At 40.4% G+C, this 26,093-nt stretch overlaps 1 protein-coding gene across 1 annotated transcript; it reads left to right on the plus strand.

Moving 5' to 3' along the window:
• Positions 1 to 24,823, plus strand: LOC144042756 (FYVE and coiled-coil domain-containing protein 1-like). The gene is made up of 18 exons (XM_077555685.1): positions 1 to 65; positions 506 to 581; positions 1,149 to 1,255; positions 1,843 to 1,968; positions 2,735 to 2,841; positions 4,535 to 4,678; positions 6,279 to 6,357; positions 6,436 to 8,847; positions 8,938 to 9,030; positions 9,899 to 10,017; positions 10,268 to 10,435; positions 10,870 to 11,022; positions 12,382 to 12,590; positions 12,669 to 12,804; positions 13,274 to 13,381; positions 13,784 to 13,994; positions 15,885 to 15,994; positions 16,073 to 24,823. Exons 2-18 carry the CDS (start codon positions 518 to 520, stop codon positions 16,128 to 16,130), a joined length of 4,404 nt encoding a protein of 1,467 aa, XP_077411811.1. The 5' UTR covers positions 1 to 65; positions 506 to 517; the 3' UTR covers positions 16,131 to 24,823.
• The last annotated feature ends 1,270 nt before the right edge of the window (positions 24,824 to 26,093 follow it).

Here is a 26,093-nt window from a genome sequence, read left to right on the forward strand (position 1 = left end):
CAGCAGGATTCCGTTCGGAAGCAATACGGCTTTGTAGTGGGCCACTTTGGACTAGTTCACGTCAGGTAGGTCTAATTTTGTCAATGTTTATGAACTACGGTATTTTTGTCTTTATTTTCACCATCACCCCGACCGCCACTTGGACTGTATGAGCGTTTTCGGGACCCGGAAGTGGGGAGTCGCTAGCAGGTGGCTGTGCTATAAATAGCGTTGGGCCGTCGCCTCCTCTGATGTGATGCGACGCGATGCTGTCACGTTTAAGGAGGCTTATAAATGATATTAAAACAATGGCAAAACAGTTGCTCTGAAAAAGTTCCTCTTTCGGTGGCTTGCGTTGTCCATGTTGGCTGTCAGCTAGTGAACTACGCTGAAAATAACGCTATCCCACAGTAGTGATCACTTTGTTTGACGTGTTGAAGTGTCTCTCACGTGACAAAAAGACACACCATTTATGTTGTGTTTTTTTGGAGTAAAAAAAAGTTTCTTTTTGAAATGTCTCTTGCAGAATTGGTTCACAATGACCTCTTCAGGCTCCTCTATTGAGCAAAATCAGCTGCATAGGATCATCAGAGATCTCCATGGTAATAAAGATACACACAAGCAGTACAGCACCATCTTTACCAGTTTATTATGATGATATATTTATTATTGTGGTTGTAGTTTACTGTTTGCAATAACCTGTGTGGTTAGCACACCTGCCCCACGGTTCTGAGTTTTACATTTAGTATCTGCTCTGCCTTCCCTGTATGGAAGCAAGTGGGACCAAGAGTACTGAAATTAAATTCGACATTAAGTCTTTTTCGGTGGCAGCCCTGTCAGGGTAAGGAAATCATGAAGCAGGGATTATATATTGATTTTATTTATATGGCGTATAAAATAAAGCTTTATGCACAATACCAATGCAAAATATGCATGTGAGGTGCACGTACGCAGTCTGTAATAATGTTGGTCAGTGTAGAAAAATGATCAGAGCAAGATATAGTGAAAAATATCAGATTAGATAAGTACGGTTTTAAAGTCTGGGTTACAGTGAGCGAGGCCACAAAAAGTGAATCTTGAAATGGTGAAGGGACAGCTATTGTGTTCTTTTCGGTGTGGCTTCCTTTGCAAGAAACAGCAAATATGTATGACCCCCTTTTTTTTTTTAGATGCTGTGTTTCAGCTGAGTCAAGAGCACAAAGACTACGCTGAGCCCGTGACCGACGACAGCACCAACCTGCACAAGTTCTTCTACAAACTTGAGTACCTGCTGCAGGTACGATAAGCTTCATCTAAACTAAGGATGGGCAAAATGATAGAATAATTGAATTTGAAAACATATTGAAAATCAACTTTTTTTTTGTACAAATAGCTTCATCTTTCTCTACTACCCCATCAAGCGTGAAGTAACGCAAACACAAAAGTTTTTTGTGAGCTGGCAATTTCCAAAAATGTGTTTGTAATCAAAATGTTCGGATTTGTTATGTAACAGCTGTAGTACCGCCACCACACAGTTGGTCCGTCCATGACTTGGCAGCTAGGCTGGGTGAAGATTCGCCATTTTTAAGCAACAGATGGTCTACACGGAAATCCAAGCATTATATAGAACTGAGATGTTGGAAACTCAGATTAGCATTTTTAGCTTTAGCATCTGATAAGCAGCGCAATTGAATAAACCTGGACCATGTCCTCTATATGAGCTAATTTTAGCAAGGCTAGATAAGTGATGTAATTTTTTATCCCTGGGGTCTTCTTGACAAAAGCATGTCTAAGACACAAGGGAACGGTTCTAAAATGTAAAACTAGCGCTGTTAATTGGCCATCACGTAGTTCAATGCAACACTGCGTGTTTTGTTTTTCCAGTTTGACCTGAAGGAGAAGACAACCTTTCTTGGCCAGAGAAAAGACTACTGGGATTACTTCTGCGACTGCCTGATTAAGATCAAGGGTGCTAATGATGGCATCCGTTTTGTAAAGTCCATCCCCGAGGTAATCCTGCCCTGCAACGAGGCACACACACACACCTGAGACACGGTATGCCGAGTGAGGCAAGTGCAGACACAAATACACAAGAGCGTATTATCCTTTGGTCAGTCACTCTGGACCGATTCGCCTTCTTTCACCCACGACTACTCTTCCTTCCTCCGCTCGTTCCTCGGAATTCACAGTGGTGAGCTTTCACTAAAGTGTACATAACCGTGGTCAAATTTGATTGATTTTCTGACTTGTTTACACGCAATTTATATGAAGCTTGTTTGGATCTTTAGACTACCTTGTCATTATTTGCTTAAACAGATCCACTGATTTTCAATGTGGAGACGGTTAGAGCTGCCATGTTATTATTAGTTATCTTGTATAACAGTTTTTTTTCATTTGCTCTTTTCTCCAGTTGGGCCTTTGTTTACTATCGGTAGGTCACAAATATCAGTGAGTCTCCAGCTGGTGACCTTGTAGCAGACCTGAATGTTGGCCATTTTTACGCAAATCCCTCCATCTGCTAACGCACCGGAGAGATCATCTTGTAAACGGACGGACACGGCAGATTATGACTCATTGTGTTGATCAGAGCCGTGTTCAAGCATTTATTTGAGGGTTCCTTTGTCCATGAACAGGCATTTACTCCGGCTCATTTGAGATTGCGGTTCACTGGATTACTCAATTTGAATTGTGAACAGGACGGTATCTTGTCATCTGTCATCAAAATTCGGCTTGTAAAAAAACATTTTGGTTACTTGTGTTGCGTATGTGTTCTCAGTTGAAAACCTCATTGGGCAAAGGAAGGGCCTTCATTCGCTACTCGCTGGTTCATCAGCGACTTGCCGACACACTGCAGCAGTGTCTCATCAATCAGAAAGTCACAAGGTGAGTAGTCATTTCATACGGCCTGTGCTTATAAGTTGTTGATATTGTTCAAGGAAGTGTGACTTACTCTTCCCGATAAATGTCTCGGTTCTCTTTTCACTCAGTGAACATCCACTCCCATTGACATTCTGCCACTGCTCACTTCCCAAACTTAAATTATTGCGTTGAATTGAACATTTAACCCTGGAGAACCCACGGGGTCAAATTTGGCCCCTATAAATTCTGCTACTCAAATAACAAAGACCTTTTTTTTTTCCAGCATTGATTTTGTCCCTGTGTTCTTTTTTCCATTGGCCAAAGTGTGTTTGTACATTCAAAATCCAGTTCTAAAATGCAACAAAAAAATATATTGTTCAATGTAGCTGTGTATTTGATTGATTATTTTCTTAAATTCTAAATAGTTTACTGACAGTTTTTGTTATTCTGATTTTTCAAAATGATACCCCTAAATCCCAAAAGGGTCAAATTTTGCCCTAATCCTAAATTAGGGAATAAAGGTTTAAAATTGAAAAAAAAACATTTATTTTGGTGTTCAGTGAATTTATAGCAGTCATTTAATGTATAATTCATAATTTTCCAAAGAAGGAAATGGTTCTTGGGTTCTCCAGGGTTAATTTAACTCTGATTGAACTAATGTCAACCATATTCTGGTAGAAACTTCTCCTATTTGGGGTCCTCAATTCATGACTGTACTGGCATATGTGGGTTAGAGATTGTGAATCACTACTAGCCTGCACTACGGCATAAGAATTCAGTATGTGGTCAGTTGGTGCAAAAAAGGCACCCTCAATTACTGCCATACGTGATTTAGTTTTTGTGATTGTTTTATATTTAGGCCTATGGCTTAAAATTATTTTAATTATTTCTTCTAATAATTACTGTAATCGTGACTAAAAAAAGTTGTTGTTTTTAAAAAGAAAAATACAAGTATAAGTACAAAATTTTTTTTTTCCTCATTTAAACTTTCTGTATGATCTGACAGTAGAACATAATAAAAATGATCTTATGCCTCTAATTTATTTAATTCTTATTTAAAAACTGTGACAAAAGTAGCCAATCAGAGACTGTTGTGTCAAAAGGCATGACCGAAGAGGTGTGTCAATCATTTGCCATGAAAACAGGCACCTGCTGGGGACACCCGGGACCCGCAGTTTCCTTTGTACTTTCCACAATCCTAAAACATCAAACCGGTAACATTTAGTGTTTTGCAACACTGCAACATGAATAAGTCATGCTAGGAAAGTAGCAGCCGCGGCTTAGATCGACTTGGTCACGCCTCTAATCTATGAGTTTCAAACCTTGGCATGATGCTAGTGACTTTTCCTGTCGGTTTCATCAAAAAGATAATCCTTGAATCCAAATTTAGTTATTAGTCATCTTTGGAGCTTCCTCCTTGATACTTCTCAGCCTCAGCCCCTCATCTCATGGCATATTGGGTTGACAGATTAGTGAAACGCATAACTTTTCTTTAAAAAAAAAACAAAGGCACACTACACATATATTGACAATTCATATTTTCAAATGTACTATGTCTTATCATGTCATGTAGTGAGTCAAAATCAATGCAAGTAAAAGTTACGTTGATAGTTTCTTAAATTTTAGCCAAACAAGTCGGAAGTCTTAAAATTTACAACTGGAGTCTGACTTGAGTCTCAAACCTCCTTGTTTACCTGTGAAATTTTGTCTTCTCTAGTGAATGGTATTATGCCCGGAGTCCTTTCCTCAACTCAACCCTGACCGCCGATATTATAAACCACCTGTATGAGCTCAACCAGATCCAGTTTGACGTCGCAGCCCGAGGTTACGATCTTGACATTGATTGGCCGGCCTTTGCCAGGTAACCGATGCACACTTGAAGAATTTTTCCCCCCCCAGATGCAACCTCAACTGACGCAAAGTGATTTTTAACATCTTGAAGACCCTGTAAAGTAGGGATGCACCAAAATGAATTTTTTGGGCCGAAACCGAAAATGAGAAATGCTTGGCCGAAAACCAAAAAGTCGAGGGAAAAAAAAGATTTTTTTTAATTATCATTGCATTTATTATAATTAATTAAAATTATAATATTATTATAAAATATTTAGACCTTTTTAGCACGGGCATTTTAAAAAAGCACAATATAAATTGAAATGCGTCCACACCACAGACATCGGAGACATGGTACATTAAACACCAAACGCGGGGTGAGCAACTGAGCATTTTCTGGCGGTGCAATTGCTCTTTATAGTCAATGTACAGTACCTCGCACCGGCGGGCACGGATGCGCGTGGTGCGGTGCGGATGACGCATTTGTGGGCTATTTGGAGCGGGACACGGTGCGGCACACTTAAAATCGGCACATTCACATATTCACCAACGTTTAAAAATAAATAAATTTCTTCGCACCGGCCAATCGGCTTTGGGAACGGACTGCAAAGTCACACACGGCGTCCTGTACAGATCTGTAGTCAACCGGAGATAGTGGGAAGTGTTAACTTGTTTAAAACCGTTGATAGCAATAGTGCTAACATTAGCTAAAGTATTTAGCACGGCCACCAGAATGCAAATGAAAAAGTGGAAGCGCTCGAGGGGCTCTCATCAAAGAAAAAAAGGAAGGCGCTGCAGGAGAAAGAGTGGCTCATCTGTAGTGCAGTAGGACTCGGCAGCGCTCTCTTTTTCAACATAGTTTTCCAAGCGACCCTCTCCTTTTCCGGTGTGCACAATAAAGCTGCCGGTAAACCGGTACTCACAAAAGACAGCGAGCAGCAAGGCGGACACTCACCCCGCGTTTGGTGTTTAACTCAAACAGACGCTTCCTTGCAGCATTTGCGTCACCACAACATCCTCTTTCGGCCATATTGTTTCGGCTTTAATTTTATTTCGGCCGAATGCCGAAAATGCATATTTTTGCCATTTTCGGCCGCAAAATTTCGGTGACCGAATATTCGGTGCATCACTACTGACTGTCAAGTGAATACAGAGATTTGAAGTAAATATATTCTACATGACTGATGAGAACTGCTGAAAACTGCTGTCCAGCACAATTGCGAACTACTTTATTATAATTACATAATTGGCCCATTTCTACCACTACAGCGTCCAGTTACAGTAGCGATCTAGCTATGCTAGTACCCCACAAATATATCTTCCATAGATACCATAATTTAACTACTTGGTTAAACTCTCAAGTTTTATGTATGTATGTTTGTCAGGATACTGTAATATGTTGGAACGCAAAGCCTTGTGGGTATAGATATATATAAGTATGCGCTTAAGTGTCTGCCATGATGATTCACATGCCAATCAATCAATCAAACAATCAATCAATCAACACTCTTTTCTGTAACGTGTCAAATTTCCAAGACGTTTATTTTCACACATTTCTTAAAATGAGACCCTACACGAGGAAAAAATGTTGTTCCTGCTGATATCATTTTCCTTTTTTGATCTCCTGGAAGACGAACGTTGGGGGCTGGCTCATCAGCGCTTTTGTGGAGACCCCCCAGTCGTTGCTCCAGCGTCAACAGTCTGGTCCAGGTAAAAAGCACTAGATATGAAATGTGTTTTTTTTTTTTTGGTAGTACGATGTAAAGAACTTATCTATCAACTATCCAGTCACAGGAGGTCCCAATTCCAGATTTGGGTTTCCTTGGGGACCTTCCTCCAGCAGAACCAACCCTTCGCAGCGTTGCAGAGAATCTCCGCATCGAACTTGACCAATCTGAGCTCAGGCAGCAAGTGCTTCTTGGACAGGTGGAAGAATTAGGCAAAGAGGCCGCCGAGCTGAAAGATGTCGTGAAGAACCTTAAGGGCCAGTTGCTAGCAGCTCAGAAGAGCACCAGTTTGCCAGAACCTTCAGAAGTCCGTAGCATGGACGTCCGTAACCACTACCAAACATGTTGGGAAGAAAAAAATTGTGAACTTCAGGACAGACTCGCAGCTACTGAGAACAAAAACATGGAGCTTCTCTCTAAGCTGGACGAGACTATTAAAGAAAAGGGGAAAGAAACAACCAGCTTCTGTGAATCTGCCTGGAAGATCCAAGAACTCCTGGAGAAACTGAAGTCAACAGAGGAGAAGAGACTAGAGGCCAAGATGGAGGCTGAAGACCGGGCCAGGCACTGCGAGCGTGTGTCTCAGGAGCTCAAACTGAGGGAGGAGGAGCTGAGGTCCTGCACGGAGAAACTGGCTGACGTCAAATCCCGTGGCCAGGACGAGCGGGCGGAGACCCTCAAGCGCTTGGAGGAGCTCCAGGGTGCGGTCGGTCGCATTCAGGGCGCGTTGACACTGAAAGAGAAGGAGAGTGGGAATTTACGAGCGCAGCTTCAGGGCTTGCAGGCCTCGCTTGAGTGTAGAGAACGGCAAGCGGAGGAACTGAGACGGAGGCTGCAGGAGGAACGTGACGAGATAGAGCGCAGATGCTCCGATAGAGATAGCCAGAATGAAACTCTTGAAGTTCAATTGCTGGACTTGCGAAAAACCTTAAAAAGCAGAGAGAAAGAGCTTTCCGTCAGCTCCGAGAGGATGAAGCATTTGGAAGAACATTTGGAGAAGTTAAACGGGGAGAAGGAGATTCTGATTTCTAGACTCGATGAAAACGATGTGAATGCCTGCGAAGAAACCGGTCATCTTGATAACTACAAATCTCAGTGCTGCAAACTTAAGGACATAAACACTGCACTACTGCAAGCGGTCAAAAAAGGCGAGGACAACATTGCAGAAATGTCTCAGGGAAGGGAAGCCTTGTTAGACCAGCTCGCTGCTCTGACGGCTTCCGAGAAGCACCTGAAGGGAAGGTTGGAAGCTGCCGATCTCTGCACGGAAGACCGCGAGAAGAAGCTTCTGGATGACAACCACCATTTGGAGGAGCTTATCCAGAAAGTTCTTCTGGAGAAACAGCGATTAGAAGCTCAACAGAAGTCCGTGGAACAGGAAAATAGGGAACTCCACGAGGTCCAGTCAACGTTGACAAAGCAACTTGTGGAGGCCCATGAGGAGCTGGACTTGCTTCACGCCAAAGTGTCAAATCTGGACGAGAACCTCACAGAATCCCAAAAAAGTCACACAGACCTGCTGATGAGATTCCAGGAAACTGAAGTCAAGTTCAAAGATCAGATGGCTAAATGTGATCTTCTGCAGGCTCGTGCTGAGGAGCTGGAGAGCAGGACCTCAGAGCAACATGATGAGAAAGGAGCGGCTGAGAGCAATGAAAAAACGACGAAGCTTCATGAGGAACATTTAACCTCTGAGACCAAAGAGGCTCCGTTCAGGCTGGTGATCGCCGAGGCACAGCTGGAACTCAACCTTAGGGAGGTGCACCGCCTCAGGGAGGAGGTGGTGGAGCTCAGGGCTCAGCTCCTGGCTGGGACGGAGGAGAGAATGAAAGCTCAGGCCTTTCAGGAGGTGACCGAGGCCTCCAGAGAGGACCTGCGAATGTTAGCGGAACAGCTCAAGGGTCAAGTAGAGGAGCTCAACCGGCGGCACGTGGACGAGATCCTGCGTTCTCGTGAGCGCGAGGAGACGCTGATCCGTGAGCGAGACTGCGAGGCTCTTGCTCGGACGGGCCTGGCCGCCGAGGTGACGGCCTGCAGAGAGGAGCTGAACAATCTCAAGCAACGATATGACGCCCTGTGCCTGGAGAACAGCGATTCTGGAGAGGCCTTGTTCAGAGCCAACACTGAAACCGCCGAGCTCGGGGTTTGCGTGTGCATGCTGACGGCCGAGAATGAAGAGGCTCGCCTGCGATGGGAAACCCTCTCCAAGAGGCAGCAAGCGCTGGAGGAGGAGGCTGCACAGGAGGCGACCAGGCTAGATGCTTGCACGGAGCAGCTCCGCCGGGAGAATCGGCAGCTAGTCGGCAAACTCCGTCACCAGGAGGACCTTTGGGCCACGACGCAGAAGCTGCAGGAGGAGCTGACCAAGGTCCAGGAGGAGGCGGATATGCTGCAGGAGAGGAGCCGCCAGGAGATCGAGGCTCTCCGCCTGGAGCTCAACAACCAGGCTATTAGCCATAGCAGCCAACTGCAGGTCAGACGAGCAAATCAGAGCTTCTAGGTTATTAGCAAGTTAGCAGCGTTGTTAGCATAGTAATAATAATACATTTGTGTTGTCATTCAGAGTGTCAACGAAGAGTTAATGGATGAGAGGTTAGAGATGATGAGTGAGCAGGAGAAAGCAGTCGAGGTGGAGAAGAAACTAAAGCGCTTGGAGGTGAGAGAGTACATTGCACATCTTAATGTGGATTTTTTTAAAGGGGAACTCAACCTTAAACATTTCTTGACAATAATATGTTATAGGCGACCTCACTAGTCTAAACATGACATTCTGATTAATGTTACATTTTTGGAATATGAGTTAAGCAGCAAACTCTAGCCCTTTTTATCCATCTCAGGGGGCGGCCATTTTGCCGCTTGCTGTCGACTGATGATGACATCACAGTTTAGCTGCAGAAAACAGGTTCTCTGTGATTGGTCATTGCCTGAGCCCTGAGCAACTGTGATGTCATCTTCAGTCAACAGCAAGTGGCAAAATGGCCGCCCCCTGAGATGGATAAAAATGGCTGGAGTTTGCTGCTTAACTCATATTCCACTAATGCTAAATTAACCAGAATACCGTATTTAGGATAGTGGGGCTGCATAGAACATATTATTGCCAAGAAATCTTTTGGGGGTTGACTTCCCCTTTCAAAATAGCACTTATTCTTTATAAATGATTATTAAGGCCATGCTGACATGAAAATATATGGATATTTTCGAGGTTAAAGTCATCTTTTTATTTTATTTTTTACAATGGATAGTTGTTGCCATCAAGATTTTATGTGGAACCTTTTTGTGTTTAAAACGGTGCTAAAGCAGTAAAAAAAATATTTATGTGAGAAGGTCAAAATGTTTCCTGGTATAAGCTATTGATTCAGTACACTACAACCACAATAAATAAATGTTTTATTATTTAGCTTTCTGACCTTGTCAAATAAAACTGGACCATTATGCCCTGTACAGACAGAATTGTGGATGTACCTTTCTTCCATTGATCTTTGCATAGAAGCATCATGTGCTGTACTTTATGTAACTGTTGCCAGGCTGAGGTGCAAAGATGCCGGCAGCACCTCGCCGAGAAAACCATTCAGATGGCACAGTCGGAAAATCTCCTTCAGCAGAAGGAGGACGAGATGATCCATCTGAGAACAAATCTATCAAGGTGAGAATTTGTTTGCATATAAAACATCTGTTCTGGATACAACTACAGTAATGGTAAAATTGTTCCCCCTTTTTTTCTTTACATTGTGCATTGAAAGTTAATGCTTTTTTACAGTTATCCTTGTGTTGTGTTATTCCTAAAGGATTTTCTTTTTACAATTGAAGCATACAAAAAACAACTAGAGGCCACCTGGGATTCCTCATAATATTTTTTTCCCTAGTCGCTAATTATCCCGTATTTTGTGCAAAAGATCCCAGGAGGAGCTTGATGCGGCTCTCCGGGCTTGTCAAGAGCTAAGGGACACTCTCAGGAGGGTCACATTGGACAAGCAGAACGTTGACCTGAGGACGGCAGCCGAACTCGACGACCTCTACCGCATTAAGGTCCACCTGGAGGAAAGGCTGGTGGAGCTCATCAGGTACACGGACGCTTTAATGGTTTCATGCTCAGAATCACTATATGTGATTCGAAACTGTTTTGCCACCAATTGTCAGTTTTTTGCATTTGTGTGTTAATTCAACGGATTGAAAAGCTTTGTTGTAATACAACAAATCTATTTTATAACAAGATGCACGGAAAAGTCAAGGACCCAGTAGTTAAATGTTAACATTAACAGGTGACTCCCCTTGTTTGGACTTCAGTGCATATTCAGTCTGTCATCTCTGTGACAGCGGTTTGAACCCCAACATTTGTGCAACTTTCGAGGCATATTTTTCCAAAATATTCTGGTCAAACTCCAAATTATAGTACATTTAAAGCAGTCAACTTCACAGCTTTTACTCTAATTTTACTACAAAGCATTGTCAATTTGTGCCTGTAGTATTTATGGCCTAAAGGTTTTTATCTGTACAGGGACAAAGACAAGCTGTGGCAAAAGACAGACGCACTGGAGTTTGAACAGAAGCTGCGCGACGAGGCGGAGCGTGACGAGGCGGAGCGTGACGTCAACTACTGCCGAGGCTGCAACACCCCGTTTGGCTGGTGGCTCCGCAAGCACAACTGCAGGTCGGACAGACGCCACATTAACAGCAGACTTACGTTTGGTGTTTGATTCAGTATTTTCCAGGTTTTAAAGGTGCCCGAGAAAATATGAAAAAAAAAAACCTACTGTCAAATCGAGGTGACACATTTTAAAATACATAATATTTAATAATAATATATAAAGTTATTGTTTAAAAAATAGAAAAAGGTAAAAAATAAGGCCAGTAGAAGAAGTTTAATCTTTTTATTTATTTTAATTTAATTTTTTTACGATGCATATATATAAATTAAGTAAAGTTGACTTGCAACATAACAGGAGTTTTAATTTATAAATATTAATAAAATATTTTTGTATGAGTATAGATTACCGTAGTAGTATAAATACAGTATATATTTTTAGAGGGCGGGGGCAATATTCGGAGAAAAAAACTCGTAAATTTGCCAGTTTATAAAGTGGCAGATTTGCGAGAAAAAAAACTTGTTACGAGAACTACACAAATTATACTATTCGACTGTTTGTGCTAATACTTTTCGATCGGGTTTCCAAATAAGGAGATGGTAATTGCTTCAGCAGAGATTGACCATATGATGTTAAGCATTCACTCTTTGAAGCATTGTGTACGGGCCCTGGCCAGTGACAAAGACGCCTCACTTTGCAAAGGGTCACACACAAGCATTTAAGTAATTTGTTAAAATGCATATTTACTTGTACATTTATGTTTACAGAATTATTATTTACACGTTCATACATTTTTATTATTTTTTTGTACAAGTATTTAAGTTGATGTGTCGAATCTGCTTCTCTCCGTCATTCACTAGCATTTACCTTAAGTATGCTAGCATCTGATTGGTCAGTGTTAGTCAGCTGATAGGGGATCAAGAAGTGTTGTCGCTCTAGCTGCAGTGAATGACGAGTAAAGTTTAAATTTAAGAACGAATATAAACAGTGTCCCATTCACCACCACTGAATCCTCAAATGATTAGACTATAGCTACGCTACGTGTATTTCTCGTACGTTTCTGAGTTTTTTTTCTGCAAATCTGCCATTTTATAAGGTTGCAAATTTCCCACTTTATAAACTCTCAAATTTACAAGTTTTTTTCTCGAAAATTTGCCCCTTTATAAAGTGGTAAATTTGCCACTTCATAAAGTGGCAATTTTGTGAGTTTTTTTCTCTGAATATTGCCCTTACCCTCTAAAAAATATATATTTATATGTGGCCCTAATACGCCGTCGTACCATAGCATATGTTGCTACTTGAAATGTTATTTTTTAAAGTGCTTGTTAAAAAAGTATTTCTGCCTTCTTCAACAAGAAAAAATAATTATTATATAATATAATTATATTGACTTGAGCGGCTTTCCTCCCCCCCCCCCCCCCTAGATTTTGTGGCCGCACCTTCTGCCACTATTGCTTGGCCAATGCAGCTAGTAACCAGCTGGGCGGTACCAGAGAGCGCTGCTGTCGGGACTGCTGCGATCAGCGCGGTGTAGAGGCAGAGCAACCCCCGCTGCAGGACGTCTCCACCAGCACGCCGGGCTCTGCCTTCAGCCGGCTGCTGCAGCCTCTGAGAGCCGTAACCAGCGTCTTGGGTAAATAGGAGTCTGTTTGTGGCAATGCATGACTCAATGTTCACCTGTTGAATGCTGAATATGGTGCTTATATCCCAGGTGCGGATGAAGGTGACAAGCTGGAGGATGGGATGTTTGACATCATCACAGAGGAGGAAGTGAGCGTCGTCTCTGATGGCGACTCGTTTGCCACTGCCTGCTCTCCCGGACATGGACAGCAGGAGGCAGCACAACTGTACGTACCTCATTTGGCTTGGGTGCCTCTACTGAATACCTATGGAGGACCAAAAAGGCCGAAATAAAAAATAAATAAAAGAGAAAATAAAAACTAATGTAAAAAATGTAATTCAGAAATTATTATTATTTTTTTAAATAGAAATAGAAACAAAAACAAAACAAGTACTGTACATAAGTAAATAAATAAAAGTAAAAAAAAAACGAGATTCAAAAAAGAAATATAAAAATAAGTGTGGAAATAAATACAAATATTTATATTTAAATATAATTAAATGTCAATCAAATAAAAACGATCTGCTCTCATATTTATTGATTTCATGCTGCAGACGCTGTCAGTATCAAATGCGTCATGTGGCATTTGCTGATATTGAGCAGATGTGGGGGAGGGGGAGGGGCATCGGGCTCAAATTTGGCCCCAACTATCAGCTACTTTGTACCCATCTTTAGTGTCTTCTTGTTCTGTGCAGAAGCAGCAGCAGTGCCAGCACAGGAGACGTCCCATCGGAAGACCCCGAGGACCGACATGGCGCCGTGCAGGATGCCGAGATCTGTCTGCTCAAGTCGGGAGAACTGACGTAAATTTCACAATTTTTTTTTTTTGTCACGCGGTTTCTTATGTTTTGGATCATGTTCACTGTCAAAAGGGGAAGTGAGAAATGAAGTGAAACAACGCTTATGCATTGAATGCATCACCTGACATGACAAAACCGTACAAAGGGAAAACAAATGAAGATGAACTGAAATGCACCACATGGCTCACAGATGATCCAAATCAAAATGCTTTGTCCACAAAACAGGGAATGAGAACCGGCCAAAATAAAAGCAGTGGCATGGCTTAACAGAATCTTTCGCTCATCAACATAATTACTGACACACATTTGATGATTGCCAAAACCAGGTCAAGTGAGGCATATTGACAACTCACATAGTGACATTACGGCAGTTTGATCTTGACATTTTTGGTCTCTTGCTCTTAGGTTGGCGTCTGTCTTCACGGTGGACGACATTTCGAGCTTTGGCGACAGCTCGCAGGAGCTCTTCATCAAATCGAGCTGTTATAGCACTGTGCCCATAAGCGCGGACTGGTCGGGTGCCACCGTCTGCTGGACGTTTACCTCGGAACCCAAAGGCATTTCCTTCAGTGTTGTTTTCCGGGAAAGTGCACAGGCGCCACTGGAGCAGGCCAAGGTAACGCCCCTTATCTATACTGTATACACATGCTCACACACACACACATTTGTTTCTCTGTGATGCTTAGGATATATTAGAAAATTGGCTTTTTAATTGCTTGTTTACACATCAAGTATGACATTATAGATCTTTTTTTTTTCCTTAACTGTTTGTCAGAAGATTTGCGTTAAAGAAAGCCATTCTTGTTTTGGCCCTACTCTTACGTTACAGTGGCTAATTTAGATTAGCACAGAGTTTCTCCACCCGTGATATTTACTGAAATGATGGATGTAATACATACAGGTGGGGGATAAGAACTGGGCCCTACTATGAATCTAGAAAATCTTGTTGTAATTAATGACCACCCAAAAAGGCTTGTATTTGCGTATTGATGCCATTAGATGGCAGCATAGCAATTATTTTTATATTAGACAAAGCTATGGCCCGACTAAATGAAGTACCTCCCCCTCACCTCAACATAGCTGCTTGGCACTAAAATAGCACCAAGCAACATTTTCATTAATGCTGTCAAACTACATTTTTTGTAGCTCCTTCAGACCTGCATTTTTTCTACTGGGCAAAATTGATTTCTTTTTTTGGCTGATTTTGACTCTTTTCACACAAGAACATGTAATTGAGGTGGGGGGGGGGTATCTCATGGTTTTAGTTGTTATGGTGGACGCCAGGCAAATATGGCTGTAATTTGTTGTATACTTACCAAGCTTATATGCAACATTTTTAACATGAACATCATGCAAATCAACTTGCAATTGTGATTGGTTAGTTAAGATCTAATCATGAACCAGAAGTGTTGACATCATCCAAATTATGTGTTTTATTGGTTTAGACACGCGAATATGTCTACAGGTCTGAAGGGGTTAAAACTAATTAATCGCACAATTCTTTGCGATTAATCGCAATTAATCACATTTTTCTACTTCTACTTTTTTTTTTCTTCAAACCTTGTAGCAGATATTTAGTTAAGTAAAATCTTGGAATTAAATGTAAAATCATCAAATAGAAAGTATATTTAGAATCAAAGACTATTCTAATAGCTTTCTTTTATCCTTGAATAGAATACTTCCCCTGTAAAATACAACTGTGAAACAAAATGATCCAAATGGTCTCCAGAAAGTAAAAAAACCTATATAGTTCATGTTGATTCTTATTTTCGCCAGTGACTCTTCCGAGGTTGGCTGCACACTGAGGTAACGGAGTTATTTTTATTTTTAACTCTTTGACTGCCAAAAACGTTAAATAACGTTTAGTAAAATCCTATGGATGAGTGCCAAAGACGTTAAAAGACGTTTGTTTCAAAACAGAGGTGAAACTAACCATTTTCTATTGTTGATTACTAAAGAACGGAATAAGGTAGAAACAAACTTTTTTTTTTTGATGAAAGATGACAGTTCAATCTTTCATTTGGTAGTATGTGTGTTCCATAGTCCAAACACATAATTTTCTATGGACCTTGAAAGATCAGTCAAAATGCTTAAAATCGGCTGGCACTGGGGACAACCCGTTTCTGAAAACGTCTGGCAGTCAAAGAGTTAAACACTTTAATGAATTTAAATTAATCTCCAGAGTTAACGCTTTATTTGGACAGCCCTGATTTTCATATTCGATATGGCTTTGGCTTGAGCACAAACATAAATTTCTGACTCCTGTTCAAGCATACACTATATTGCAATCGCATACTGCAGTTAGAGGGCAATGGGGGGGGGGTGCGAAGCGGGTCGTCGGCATGCCACAGGACAGCATCCCCAAAGCCAGCTGCTCTAAACATGGCCGCGTTTAGAGAGGCTGGTAAGTGTACTGTGCTGCCATTTTATGAAAACACCTGGGAACTGTTTTAATTTGTGGGAAAGTGGTGTTATACGTCTCCTTTAAACAAGTCTCTTTTGTCAGGTCTTGATCCCGCTGACTCGCTGCAACTCCCATAAGGAGACAATAAAGGGAGAAATGAAGGTTCGAAAACCAGGAGAGTACATACTCATCTTTGATAACTCCTTTTCGAGGTTAGACCTCTTTTTTTCTTTTCTGAAGCTCATAACAGGATGCATCAATACCCGGTGTAACATACTCCTGTCATCCAGGTTCATCTCTAAGCGGGTGATATATCATCTGGCTGTGGATGCGGGTGACCTCCCATGAGAGTAAAAGCAAGTCAAGTCGGGTGGTGATGCAAGGTAACTTGAAGCAGAGTCTACTTCAAGCAGGTGAATGGTGAGGGCACTTTAGAAACGTCATGGACTACCACACATCAGGTGATATCATCATAGGAAAGCGGTGGAAAATGCATTCAATCTGTCAATAATCCACTAAATTAAATAGCATGCATTACTTGTTTTTATTGATGTAGGTAGAATTAAGCAAAAGTGTCACCGATTATGAATTGCCAGCACACACTCTTAACATTACATGAAAAATAAGCATTTTCACTCCATCACTGCACAAGTTGTTTTTTCTGTTAATTTTATTGAGTTAATGCTGAGAGCATTCAAGCATTTTTTACTGTTGTTCTACACAGAGGGACAAATGAGCTATTGATTCGGTTAAGTCACTCATTAATTGTGAGAGATTGGATTTTTCCTGAAAAAAAAAAGAAATAAGTGAGCTTATGGACCCAAAAAATACAACATTGTTGATTGCCATGGAATTGCTGGGAAATTTTAGAACTTACTGAAGCATCAAATTACTCTCAAGTGTACAGCTTTATATTTGTGGGTTTTTAGTCCTTGTGATTTTTTTTCTGTTACTTTTTAAGCAGCCAACACACACTGTTTGTAGTTAAATAACGAGGTTTTACTGTATTGTAGCAATGACATTATATAGTTTTTACTAGTCACTTTGAATAAGACTATTGCTCTTACAATGGGAATGTTTTCACGGAGGCTGAAGCACATTTCCACTGTGTCGGGATCCATCACATTTCAGTTCATACAATTTGGTGTTGTCAAAGAGATTTCCGTGTCATCATCTTTATTGTTCCATGAAAAATAATGTGATGACACTTGCAGCAAATGTATTTGTTATCAAATCAACTCATTGTTCATCACATTGATGCAAAAAAAAAAAAAAAAAACTTGTTTCATCCAAATTAACGCTGTGGAATTCGTATTTTTGATGGAACGTAATTTACTACTTTAAGCCTTTATTGGAGGAGGAGTTCTCACTAATTGTGTCCAAAATATTTTCTTTATATACATTTCTCTATGGTTGCCTTTTTCTACTGTCAAAAATGATTGGAAATATAATGGCGTGATGCAATAATGAGTACATCTGCAATGTTGATGCAATACCATATACTGTATGTGCTTAAAGGAACAGAAGACTTAGAACTCATTTTCCAGTATTGGATTATTACGACGACGTATTAGGGCCACGTATGAATTTATATTTTTTAGAGGGCGGGGGCAATATTCCGAGGAAAAAAAACTCTTACATTTGCCACTTTCTAAAGTTGCAAATTGACTATTTTTTTCTCGCAAATTTGCCACTTTATAAAGTCACAAATTTGCAGATTTGCGAGAAAAAAACTCAGAAATGCACGTAGTGTACTACTCGGATGTTCGTGCCAATACTTTTCGGTCGAGTTTTCAAATAAGGAGATATTAATTGCTTGAGCAGCGATTAACCATATCATTAAGCATTCACACTTTGAAGCGTTGGGTACTGCCAGCGGCAAAGACGCCTCGCTTTACGAAGGTCCACACCCTGAGGATCAAGCATTTAAGTTAATTTGTTAAAATATATATTTACTTGTACATTTATGTTTCCAGAATTATTATTTACACATTCACACATTTTTTTTGTACAAGTACTTACTTAAGTTGATGTGTCAAATCTGCTGCTTTCCGTCATTCAGTAAAGTTTAAATTAAGAATAAATCCGTCTCCATCCTGCCATTTTTTTTTTTAAACAGTGTCCCATTAACCACCAATAAATCCTCACATTAGACTATAGTTACTCTACGTGCATTTCTCGTAAGTTTATGAGTTTTTTTCTCGCAAATCTGCCACTTTATAAAATAAAAACTTTTTTTTCTTGTGAATTTGCAACTTTAGAAAGTGGCAAATTTGTGAGTATTTTCTCGGAATATTGCCCCCGCCCTCTAAAAAATTTTTTTTTTATACGTGGCCCTAATAGCCATAGTAGATTATACATTGTGTATGAAGAATAAAAGGGCAAATATCCCTAGCGTCTTATTCCCTGAATTAAACAAAACCTCAATTATGTATAAAAATAAGAACATACTGTGGGCAACGCCATTATCCTGGTCACGTGATCGCGATGACATACCCGGTGCGTAAACGACAGCCGCCTTCATTCAAGTTTGCTGACGTAATGGGCAAGAAAAATGTCGTCTTCTTTCGCCAAATACTGCATGTCAGGTTTCATGACCTTTCATGTGGGGATGGAGCGGTGGGGTGGCCTCTCCTAATGTGGGCTAAGGCTCACTAAGCAACATGCAGCTGGCCTAGCAGAGAGAAAGTCAGCCGGATGTTTACCGTCCAGGTTCGGGACCGTCCACAACTTACATTTCCAGAGTGACAACTGTCAATGGTGACTTGACTGATAACTTCAGCCTCTGTAACACGCAACTTGCAGACGGTCCCTAACTTCTACTCTCTATGGGGCCGACCGGCTGGCTGAATGTGTCCTCCTTACAGGCCATTTTCATCTTCACTTTCAAATGTCCGCTGTGGGACGCAATAATTCCTCGTGAGTCTCTTGTAGTCATTGTTTAAAGCATGCGATACATCCCGATGATCACGTGACTGTCCCAAAATGGCCGATCCTGTACTTTATTTTTGCAAAAATACTTATAAAAAGTACTATAAAATCAGAATCGCTCGACATAATTTTTTTTCAGGGAAGGGTTGAAATGAACCATTTCACAGAATATATATTTTTTAGAAGTCTTATGTTCCTTTAATTATCTTATTTGAAACAATGACCAGGTAGGTACCTGTATGTCATTTTTCAGTTTGTTATGAAACGTGTACATTCCCCCCAAACGTACTCATGGCGGTGGGGGGGTTATCAAAGTATGCTTTAATTTTATGAGGATTTCCAACTTTGTTGTTGAGTTTGTGTTGACAAAGAAATTCTTCATAGAATATAAGGCAAAAACATGTAAACATCAAGCAAAATCTATAGAAAGCTTCCCAACTGTCCTTATATGTCCTGGAAACCAAATTTAGTCACCGCGACTATGTGAGGTATATTACCGCCTTAAAATTGTAATCTGGTGAAATAATCACAGTTTTTACTTAAATTACATTTTATTGATTGTGTTTTTCCCCCCGTAAAAAAAAAAAAAGTATTTACATAAGGTCGGCACATGTATTCCATTGCTCCCAAAGCCTAATGTTGGCATGGAGACAAATCCCGGTCTTACATGTGCTGATCCAATTAAAACGTGTTGAAGGGAAAAAAAAAATGTCAACAGCGCGACCGGTGCATAAGAACACCTCAAACTCATCTCGGAAAAGTCCGTAACCGTTTGTGGGCCACAGGCAAGCAGCGGGCGGGTCGGACGTGGCTCAGTGGCCACCTATTGAGTACCCCTGCTCTATGTACGTTTCTCAGTGCAGCTATTAATTCGATGATGTCCCTTGCCATGCATGTATGAAACCCCCGCAATGAGCCCTGAGAATGTTCCCCATTTTAAAGCCCACTGTTGTCCTGAATTCGCTGGACTCGGGTGGCTCAGCATTTAGTTGGCAGGGCAGCACCACATACGTCAGCTTCCAGGAAAAGACTTTGACACGAGTCTGATCCGATCAAGGGTGAATCTCACAGGTAGAGACTCTTCTTAAGAAGACGCCACCTTATTGTTGATGGCATGCCGACAAACATATCAGAATGATTCTTAACCCTGGAGACCCCAAGAACCCTTTTCTTCTTTGTAAAATTATGAATTATGCATTAAATGACTGCTATAAGTTCACTGAACACCAAAATCTATGTTTTTTCAACTTTAACCCTTGTTTTTTGAACTAGCTCAGGGTTGCTAATTTATCAAAATATATATATAAAACATACTCCTAGGCATTTTGCAACATGATATGAAATAGATTAACAAAAAAAACACAATTTTACCATCTGATGGTTTGCTGAGAAGATGGTTTTGTTTGGATTGATTTCCAGCTCAACAAAACAGCATGTTGCCAGCCATCTTGTCACCACCACTCTGGCTCATGTAAGTGCAATATTCATCCACTAGATGGCCCCATGCAGGGGTCAGAAGTGGCACTCTGGACTTTTGAAGTTAAATTTGTAAAAAAAAAAAGAAAAAAAGGTCTTTGTTATTTGAGTAGCAGAATTTATAGGGGCCAAATTTGACCCCGTGGGTTCTCCAGGGTTAAGAAGATGCCACCTTATTGTTGATGGCATGCCGACAAACATATCAGAATGATTCTTAATGACGTCTTTCGTAATACGGTAATATTCCTTTCATGTCTGAGATTCAGGTTGGATCTTCTCCATTCTTTGCTTTTTGAGATACCGTTGGTCATGGAGGCTAAACTGATCAACCTCAGTTTGAAGTAAAACATATCCGTTCGAACCACTTTGCTGTCGAGGCATGCCAGACTACACTGAGAACTTGGTATGTTTTCACGACAGGAAGGTAGAGGATTGGTAGTAAGTTTGCTAGAAGGGATTTCAGAGAAAGAGCATCTCACTAAACGCTAACGTCCCTCTTTAAGCTCTTCCTTCAGGGTTCAATAAAGCTGTATTGTCGGCCATCCAAACCACTACGGAGTAAAGTTATTAAAGACAATAAACAGGACTTGGCATAATGTCTCGAGGGAAGATAGGTAGAGTCATAGAAGTTTAGTAGTAAGTAAGTCGGTGTTGCTAGGAGTTATCTACTGTAAAGAAAGTCAAATGCTAACTAATCACATCCCTTGGGGCACGGTCAATCAGGACACTACAGGAATTTGCATATTTTGAAGCTAGCTAGCTAGCATGTAGATGACTGGTAGTAAGGTAGGTTAAAGGATTGCCCCTTAAAATAGGATTTTCTTTCCATCTTTCCTACCTATGACGATTGCTCAACTGGGGATACACGAAGAATTAAACACGTTTTAAAGAAAATTCTGTGTTGGGCTCAGCCAACTGTGTGAGCGTCAGTCGTTAGCTCTGACTTTCCTTGAGTGGTAATATTCGTTGAGATTTAAAAATAGTGTTCCCTCGTTTTTTTGCTGGTAATATGTTTCCTGATCTACTTTTTTCTGCACTCGATAAAAGAGAGTTGTTGAGCCAATTTAAGATTACAAATTGAATTGTTGACCAATTACATTTTTTTTTTTACTTCAATTGGTTGAATTAAGTTAGTCCAAAGTGAATATACCAAGTTTAATTAATTATGAGTTCATATATTCACCTGAATTAAATTAATCCAAACTGACTCCAATCCAAAATATTAAGTTTAATGGACTCATAATTAATCAATCTTAATTCAATCATGTGTTACCAATTGAAGCAATTTTTATTTTTAAGTTAACAATTTAATTTGTAATCTTAAATTGGTTCAACAATTCTTTTTTTTTTTAGAATGTATTAAGCCATTATGAAATCCCCCCACACACACGGTTTCTGCCCTTCTAAACATTTTGGTATGCCTAGTAACAAATGTAACTTTTAAAATGCAAAATGAAGAATAAATACCGGTGCCGTAAATCCTTTTTTTCTGTCTTCCATTTAGAAGAAGATGAAGAAGAAGAATGATAGTTAAGGGAACTAGTTTGCGGTTTCCACAAGGTTTTACTGTGCCAAAACGGGGCATTAATTCACCAGAATTATACCTTTGGCTACAATGCGACCCGGGATTCATTTTAAACTAAAAAGAGAAATAACATACCGGTTTTCAATAAGCGGATGCTTCGCCATCTGCTCACATTAATTTCTGAATGCAGCCTTTAATAAGCAGTTTGTTCTTCAACTGTTTACTCAGTTGTTGTCAAACAAATTTCAAATAAAGTTATGGTCGCAAATGTGAAAAGTGAGGTTGCAATAACCAAACCGCGAAGTAGTGAGGGAACACCGAAACACAGTCGTACAGGATCCTGAGAGTAGTTTAAAGGACAGTTGGGTGATAGCTAGCATAAATGGTATGAGCATCCTAGGTGCTTGTGTATTTTTTTTTTATAGGTTGGTTGTTTTATGAAGATCCTTGGAGCAAAGGTTGGATGATGTATATTTTGACTACAATACCCACAAAAAATGTTAGCAAGGTACCCTGGAATGGTGGTAGAAGGAGGGATGGTATCCAGCCTTATTGATACCTACTGCATAATGTGCTCTCTGAAATTCAACAAAAACCTGAAATGACTTTTTATACTTCTTTATATTGCAATTTTTTACTGACGAAAATAACACAAAGCAAATTAACAACAATGTCTCATTATGTTGAGCTACTTTTATAACATGGATTTTTGTACACTATTCATATCTGTTTATTGCCAAATATATTGTGAAAATGGAAATATTCTATTGAAATGAAGTTTATTTTTGTCACACTAGTGCAATCGCGCCTCTGTGACTGATGACGTCGGCACATTTTCTTTCTCTTCCTTGTTACCACTTTTTGTTGTGGTACAAACCCGATTCCCAAAAAGTTGGGACGCTATACAAATTGTGAATAAAAACGGAATGCAATTATGTGGAAGTGCCAAATTTTAATATTGTATTCAGAATAGAACATAGAGAACAGGATGACATGTTTAACCCTGGAGAACCCAAGAACCATTTTCTTCTTTGGAAAATTATGAATTATACATTAAATGACTGCTATAAGTTCACTGAACACCAAAATATATGTTTTTTCAATTTTAACCCTTTTTTTTTGAACTAGCTCAGAGTTGCTAATTTATCAACATACTCCTAGGCATTCTGCAACATGATATGAAATGGATTAACAAAAAAAAAACACAATTTTACCATCTGATGGTTTGCTGAGAAGATGGTTTTGTTTGGATTGATTTCCAGCTCAACAAAACAGCATGTTGCCAGCCATCTTGTCACCACCACTCTGGCTCATGTAAGTGCAATATTCATCCACTAGATGGCCCCATGCAGGGGTCAGAAGTGGCACTCTGGACTTTTGAAGTTAAATTTGTAAAAAAAAAAAAAGGTCTTTGTTATTTGAGTAGCAGAATTTATAGGGGCCAAATTTGACCCCGTGGGTTCTCTAGGGTTGGAAAATGTGTCATTTTGTTGTGTGTTATCATGTGTTATGATTTTAAATTCCATGGTGTCAACAAATCTCCAAAAAGTTGGGACAAGGCCATTTTCACTACTGTGAGGCATCCCCTCTTCTTCTTACAATCTGCAAACTGGGGATCGAGGAGACAAGTTTCTCAAGTTTAGAAATAGGAATGCTGTCCCGTTGTTGTCTAACTCGCGTCTCTCTGACTGTTCTTGTGTTTTGGGCTTTCTTTGTTGCACCTTCCCCTTTTATGATGCGCCAAATTTGCTCTATAAGTGAAATAAGTGGACTGCAGGCTGGCCATTTCAATACCCGGATCCTTTTCCTACGTAGCCATGATGTTGTAATTGGTGCTGCATGTGGTCTGGCATTATCGTGTTGAGAAATGCAAGATCTTCTCTGGAAGTGAGGATGCCTGGATGGGAGCATATGTTGTTCTCCAATCGGAATATAACTTTTCTGATGTGGAATCTGCTCGTGCCACACGCACTCATGCAACCCGATGTAATCTGAGTGCTGATACCAACTTGTCCTTGTCCTATTTAGTCGGTATGATATAGCGCCCTAGTTTTCCACAAAGAATCATGATTCAACTGACCACAAAATAGGTTTCCACTTTGCCACTACTCCATTTGAAATAACCCCTGGCCCAGAGAAACGCCTGCGTTTCTTGGTCTGCTTTAGAAATGGCTTCTTCTTTGTACTGTCGAGTTTCATCTGGCAACGGCGGCTGGCAACGGTGGATTGTGTTCACCCCACAATGTTTTCTGGAAGTATTGCTGAGCTCTTTCTGTGATTTCCCTTACAGTAAGCAGTCCTTTTTCTTTTTTTTTTCTTTTCTGGAGAGCTCAGTAGTGTTCATTCTGTAATTTTACCGATTTGACATGTCATCATCATTGCTCTCCTTTTTCTTTTTCTTTTTTTTTAATTATTATTATTATTATTTTTTTTTCATTCCTGTTTGCGGCGCAGTGCCGTTTAAGGGCCCGAAGATCACGGGCATCCAGTATGATTTTTCGGCCTTGAGATTGTTCCAGATTCTCTGAATCTTTGGATGATGTTATGTTACTTCAACCTTTTTGCAATTTTTCGCTGGTAAACACCTTTCTGATATTTCTCCACTATCTTTCTGCGCAACATTGGTGGAATTGGTGATTCTCTACCCATATTCGCTTCTGAGAGACACTGCCACTCCGAGAAGCTCTTTTTGTACTCCAATTAAGTTGCCAATGGACCTCATTAGTGGTAACTGGTCTTCCAGCTGTTTTTATTTTATACTTGCACTTGACTTTTCCAGCCTCTTATTGCTACCTGTCCCAACTTTTTTTTAGATTTGTTGGCGCCATGAAATTTACAATCAACATTTTTTTCCCTTAAAATTATACATTTTCTCAGTTGAAACTTTTGACTTGTCATCTAGGTTCTATTCTGAACAAAATATTGAAAGTTGGCACTTCCACATAATTGCATTCAGTTTTTATTCACAATTTGTATAGTGTCCCAACTTTTTGGGAATTGGGTTTGTAGTTTACATAGCGACATTTTAATCATTGTCGGCTGTATTAAAATGTTTACTGTTTAAATATTTATAGTAGGTTGGATGAATAAAAACAACGTTTTAAGTGTGCTATTGTGTCGTGATTTAATTTACTGTATGTATACCGTACATTCCCACATTTGATTTAGTAGATAATTCACTCACTCTCACAAAACCCTCCGGATTGCACTTCTTTTTGCTTGCTTTTCCATCCCATGTGTGTTTTTGCTCGGTATATCGTGTGTATTTGTGCACACGAGGTGTTGTTCCAGCTCGGTGTCCGTCTGACAGAGGCCGCCGCTTTTCCTCAAGGTTAATGATCTCATTGTAAATCATGTCACAATCATCCATCCATCCGCTGCCGCTCTCTGCTCTGCTTGCTTTTCCTTTCGACTCCGGCGTCTGTGCACATGCACGTACGTGTGAGTGTGCGCCGCATGTTAATTCCGCCGCTCCATTTGCAGACGCGCGCACACACATGCTGATAAATGCCTCCACGTGGGCATCATGTACATTTATTTTTATACACGTGAACTGTATGCTGTGCTGGTATTCACACACACGCCTGCTCTGCCAGTGTAGGATGAAATAGGGACCACTTCACGCAAGCGGATGAATGAATGAATGATTGAAGAGATGAGTGGATGACAGATATGGGTTAGGTTAGTGGATGAATGGGTGAATTGAAGGAATAATAGGAGAGTCTGCTGGATGCTGGTATAGGTGAGTGCAATTTGGATGGATACATGAAAAATGCATGAATGAATGAATGAATACATGAACGGAATGAGAGGTGAGTAGATATGCAGAAGGAAGCGGATGAATGAATGATTGAAGAGATGAGTGGATGATAGAGGGTAAGGTTAGTGGATGATGGATGAATGGGTGATTTGAAGGAATAATAGGAGAGTCTGCCGGATGCTGGTATAGGTGAGTGCAATTTGGATGGATACATGAAAGATGCATGAATGAATGAATGAATGAATACATGAACGTAAGGGAGGTGAGTAGATATGCAGAAGGAAGCGGATGAATGAATGATTGAAGAGATGAGTGGATGATAGAGGGTGAGGTTAGTGGATGATGGATGAATGGGTGAATTGAAGGAATAATAGGAGAGTCTGTTGGATGCTGGTTTAGGTGAGTGCAATGTGGATGGATAAATGAAAGATGCATGAATGAATGAATACATGAACGGAAGGAGAGGTGAGTAGATAATGCAGAAGGAAGCGGATGAATGAATGATTGAAGAAATGAGTGGATGATAGAAGGTGAGGTTAGTGGATGATGGATGAATGGGTGAATTGAAGGAATAATAGGAGAGTCTGCTGGATGCTGGTATAGGTGAGTGCAATTTGGA

Source organism: Vanacampus margaritifer, chromosome 2 (assembly GCF_051991255.1).
Source record: "Vanacampus margaritifer isolate UIUO_Vmar chromosome 2, RoL_Vmar_1.0, whole genome shotgun sequence".
In the NCBI taxonomy this organism is placed as follows: domain Eukaryota; kingdom Metazoa; phylum Chordata; class Actinopteri; order Syngnathiformes; family Syngnathidae; genus Vanacampus; species Vanacampus margaritifer.

Bases quoted from the DNA above. Each gene is read 5' to 3' on its own strand.
- LOC144042756 (XM_077555685.1), top strand. From the start codon at position 518: ATGACCTCTTCAGGCTCCTCTATTGAGCAAAATCAGCTGCATAGGATC. The intron at 2,842-4,534 runs GTGAGTAGTCAT...TGTCTTCTCTAG, and splicing joins ATCAATCAGAAAGTCACAAG to TGAATGGTATTATGCCCGGA. The intron at 11,023-12,381 runs GTCGGACAGACG...CCCCCCCCCTAG, and splicing joins CTCCGCAAGCACAACTGCAG to ATTTTGTGGCCGCACCTTCT.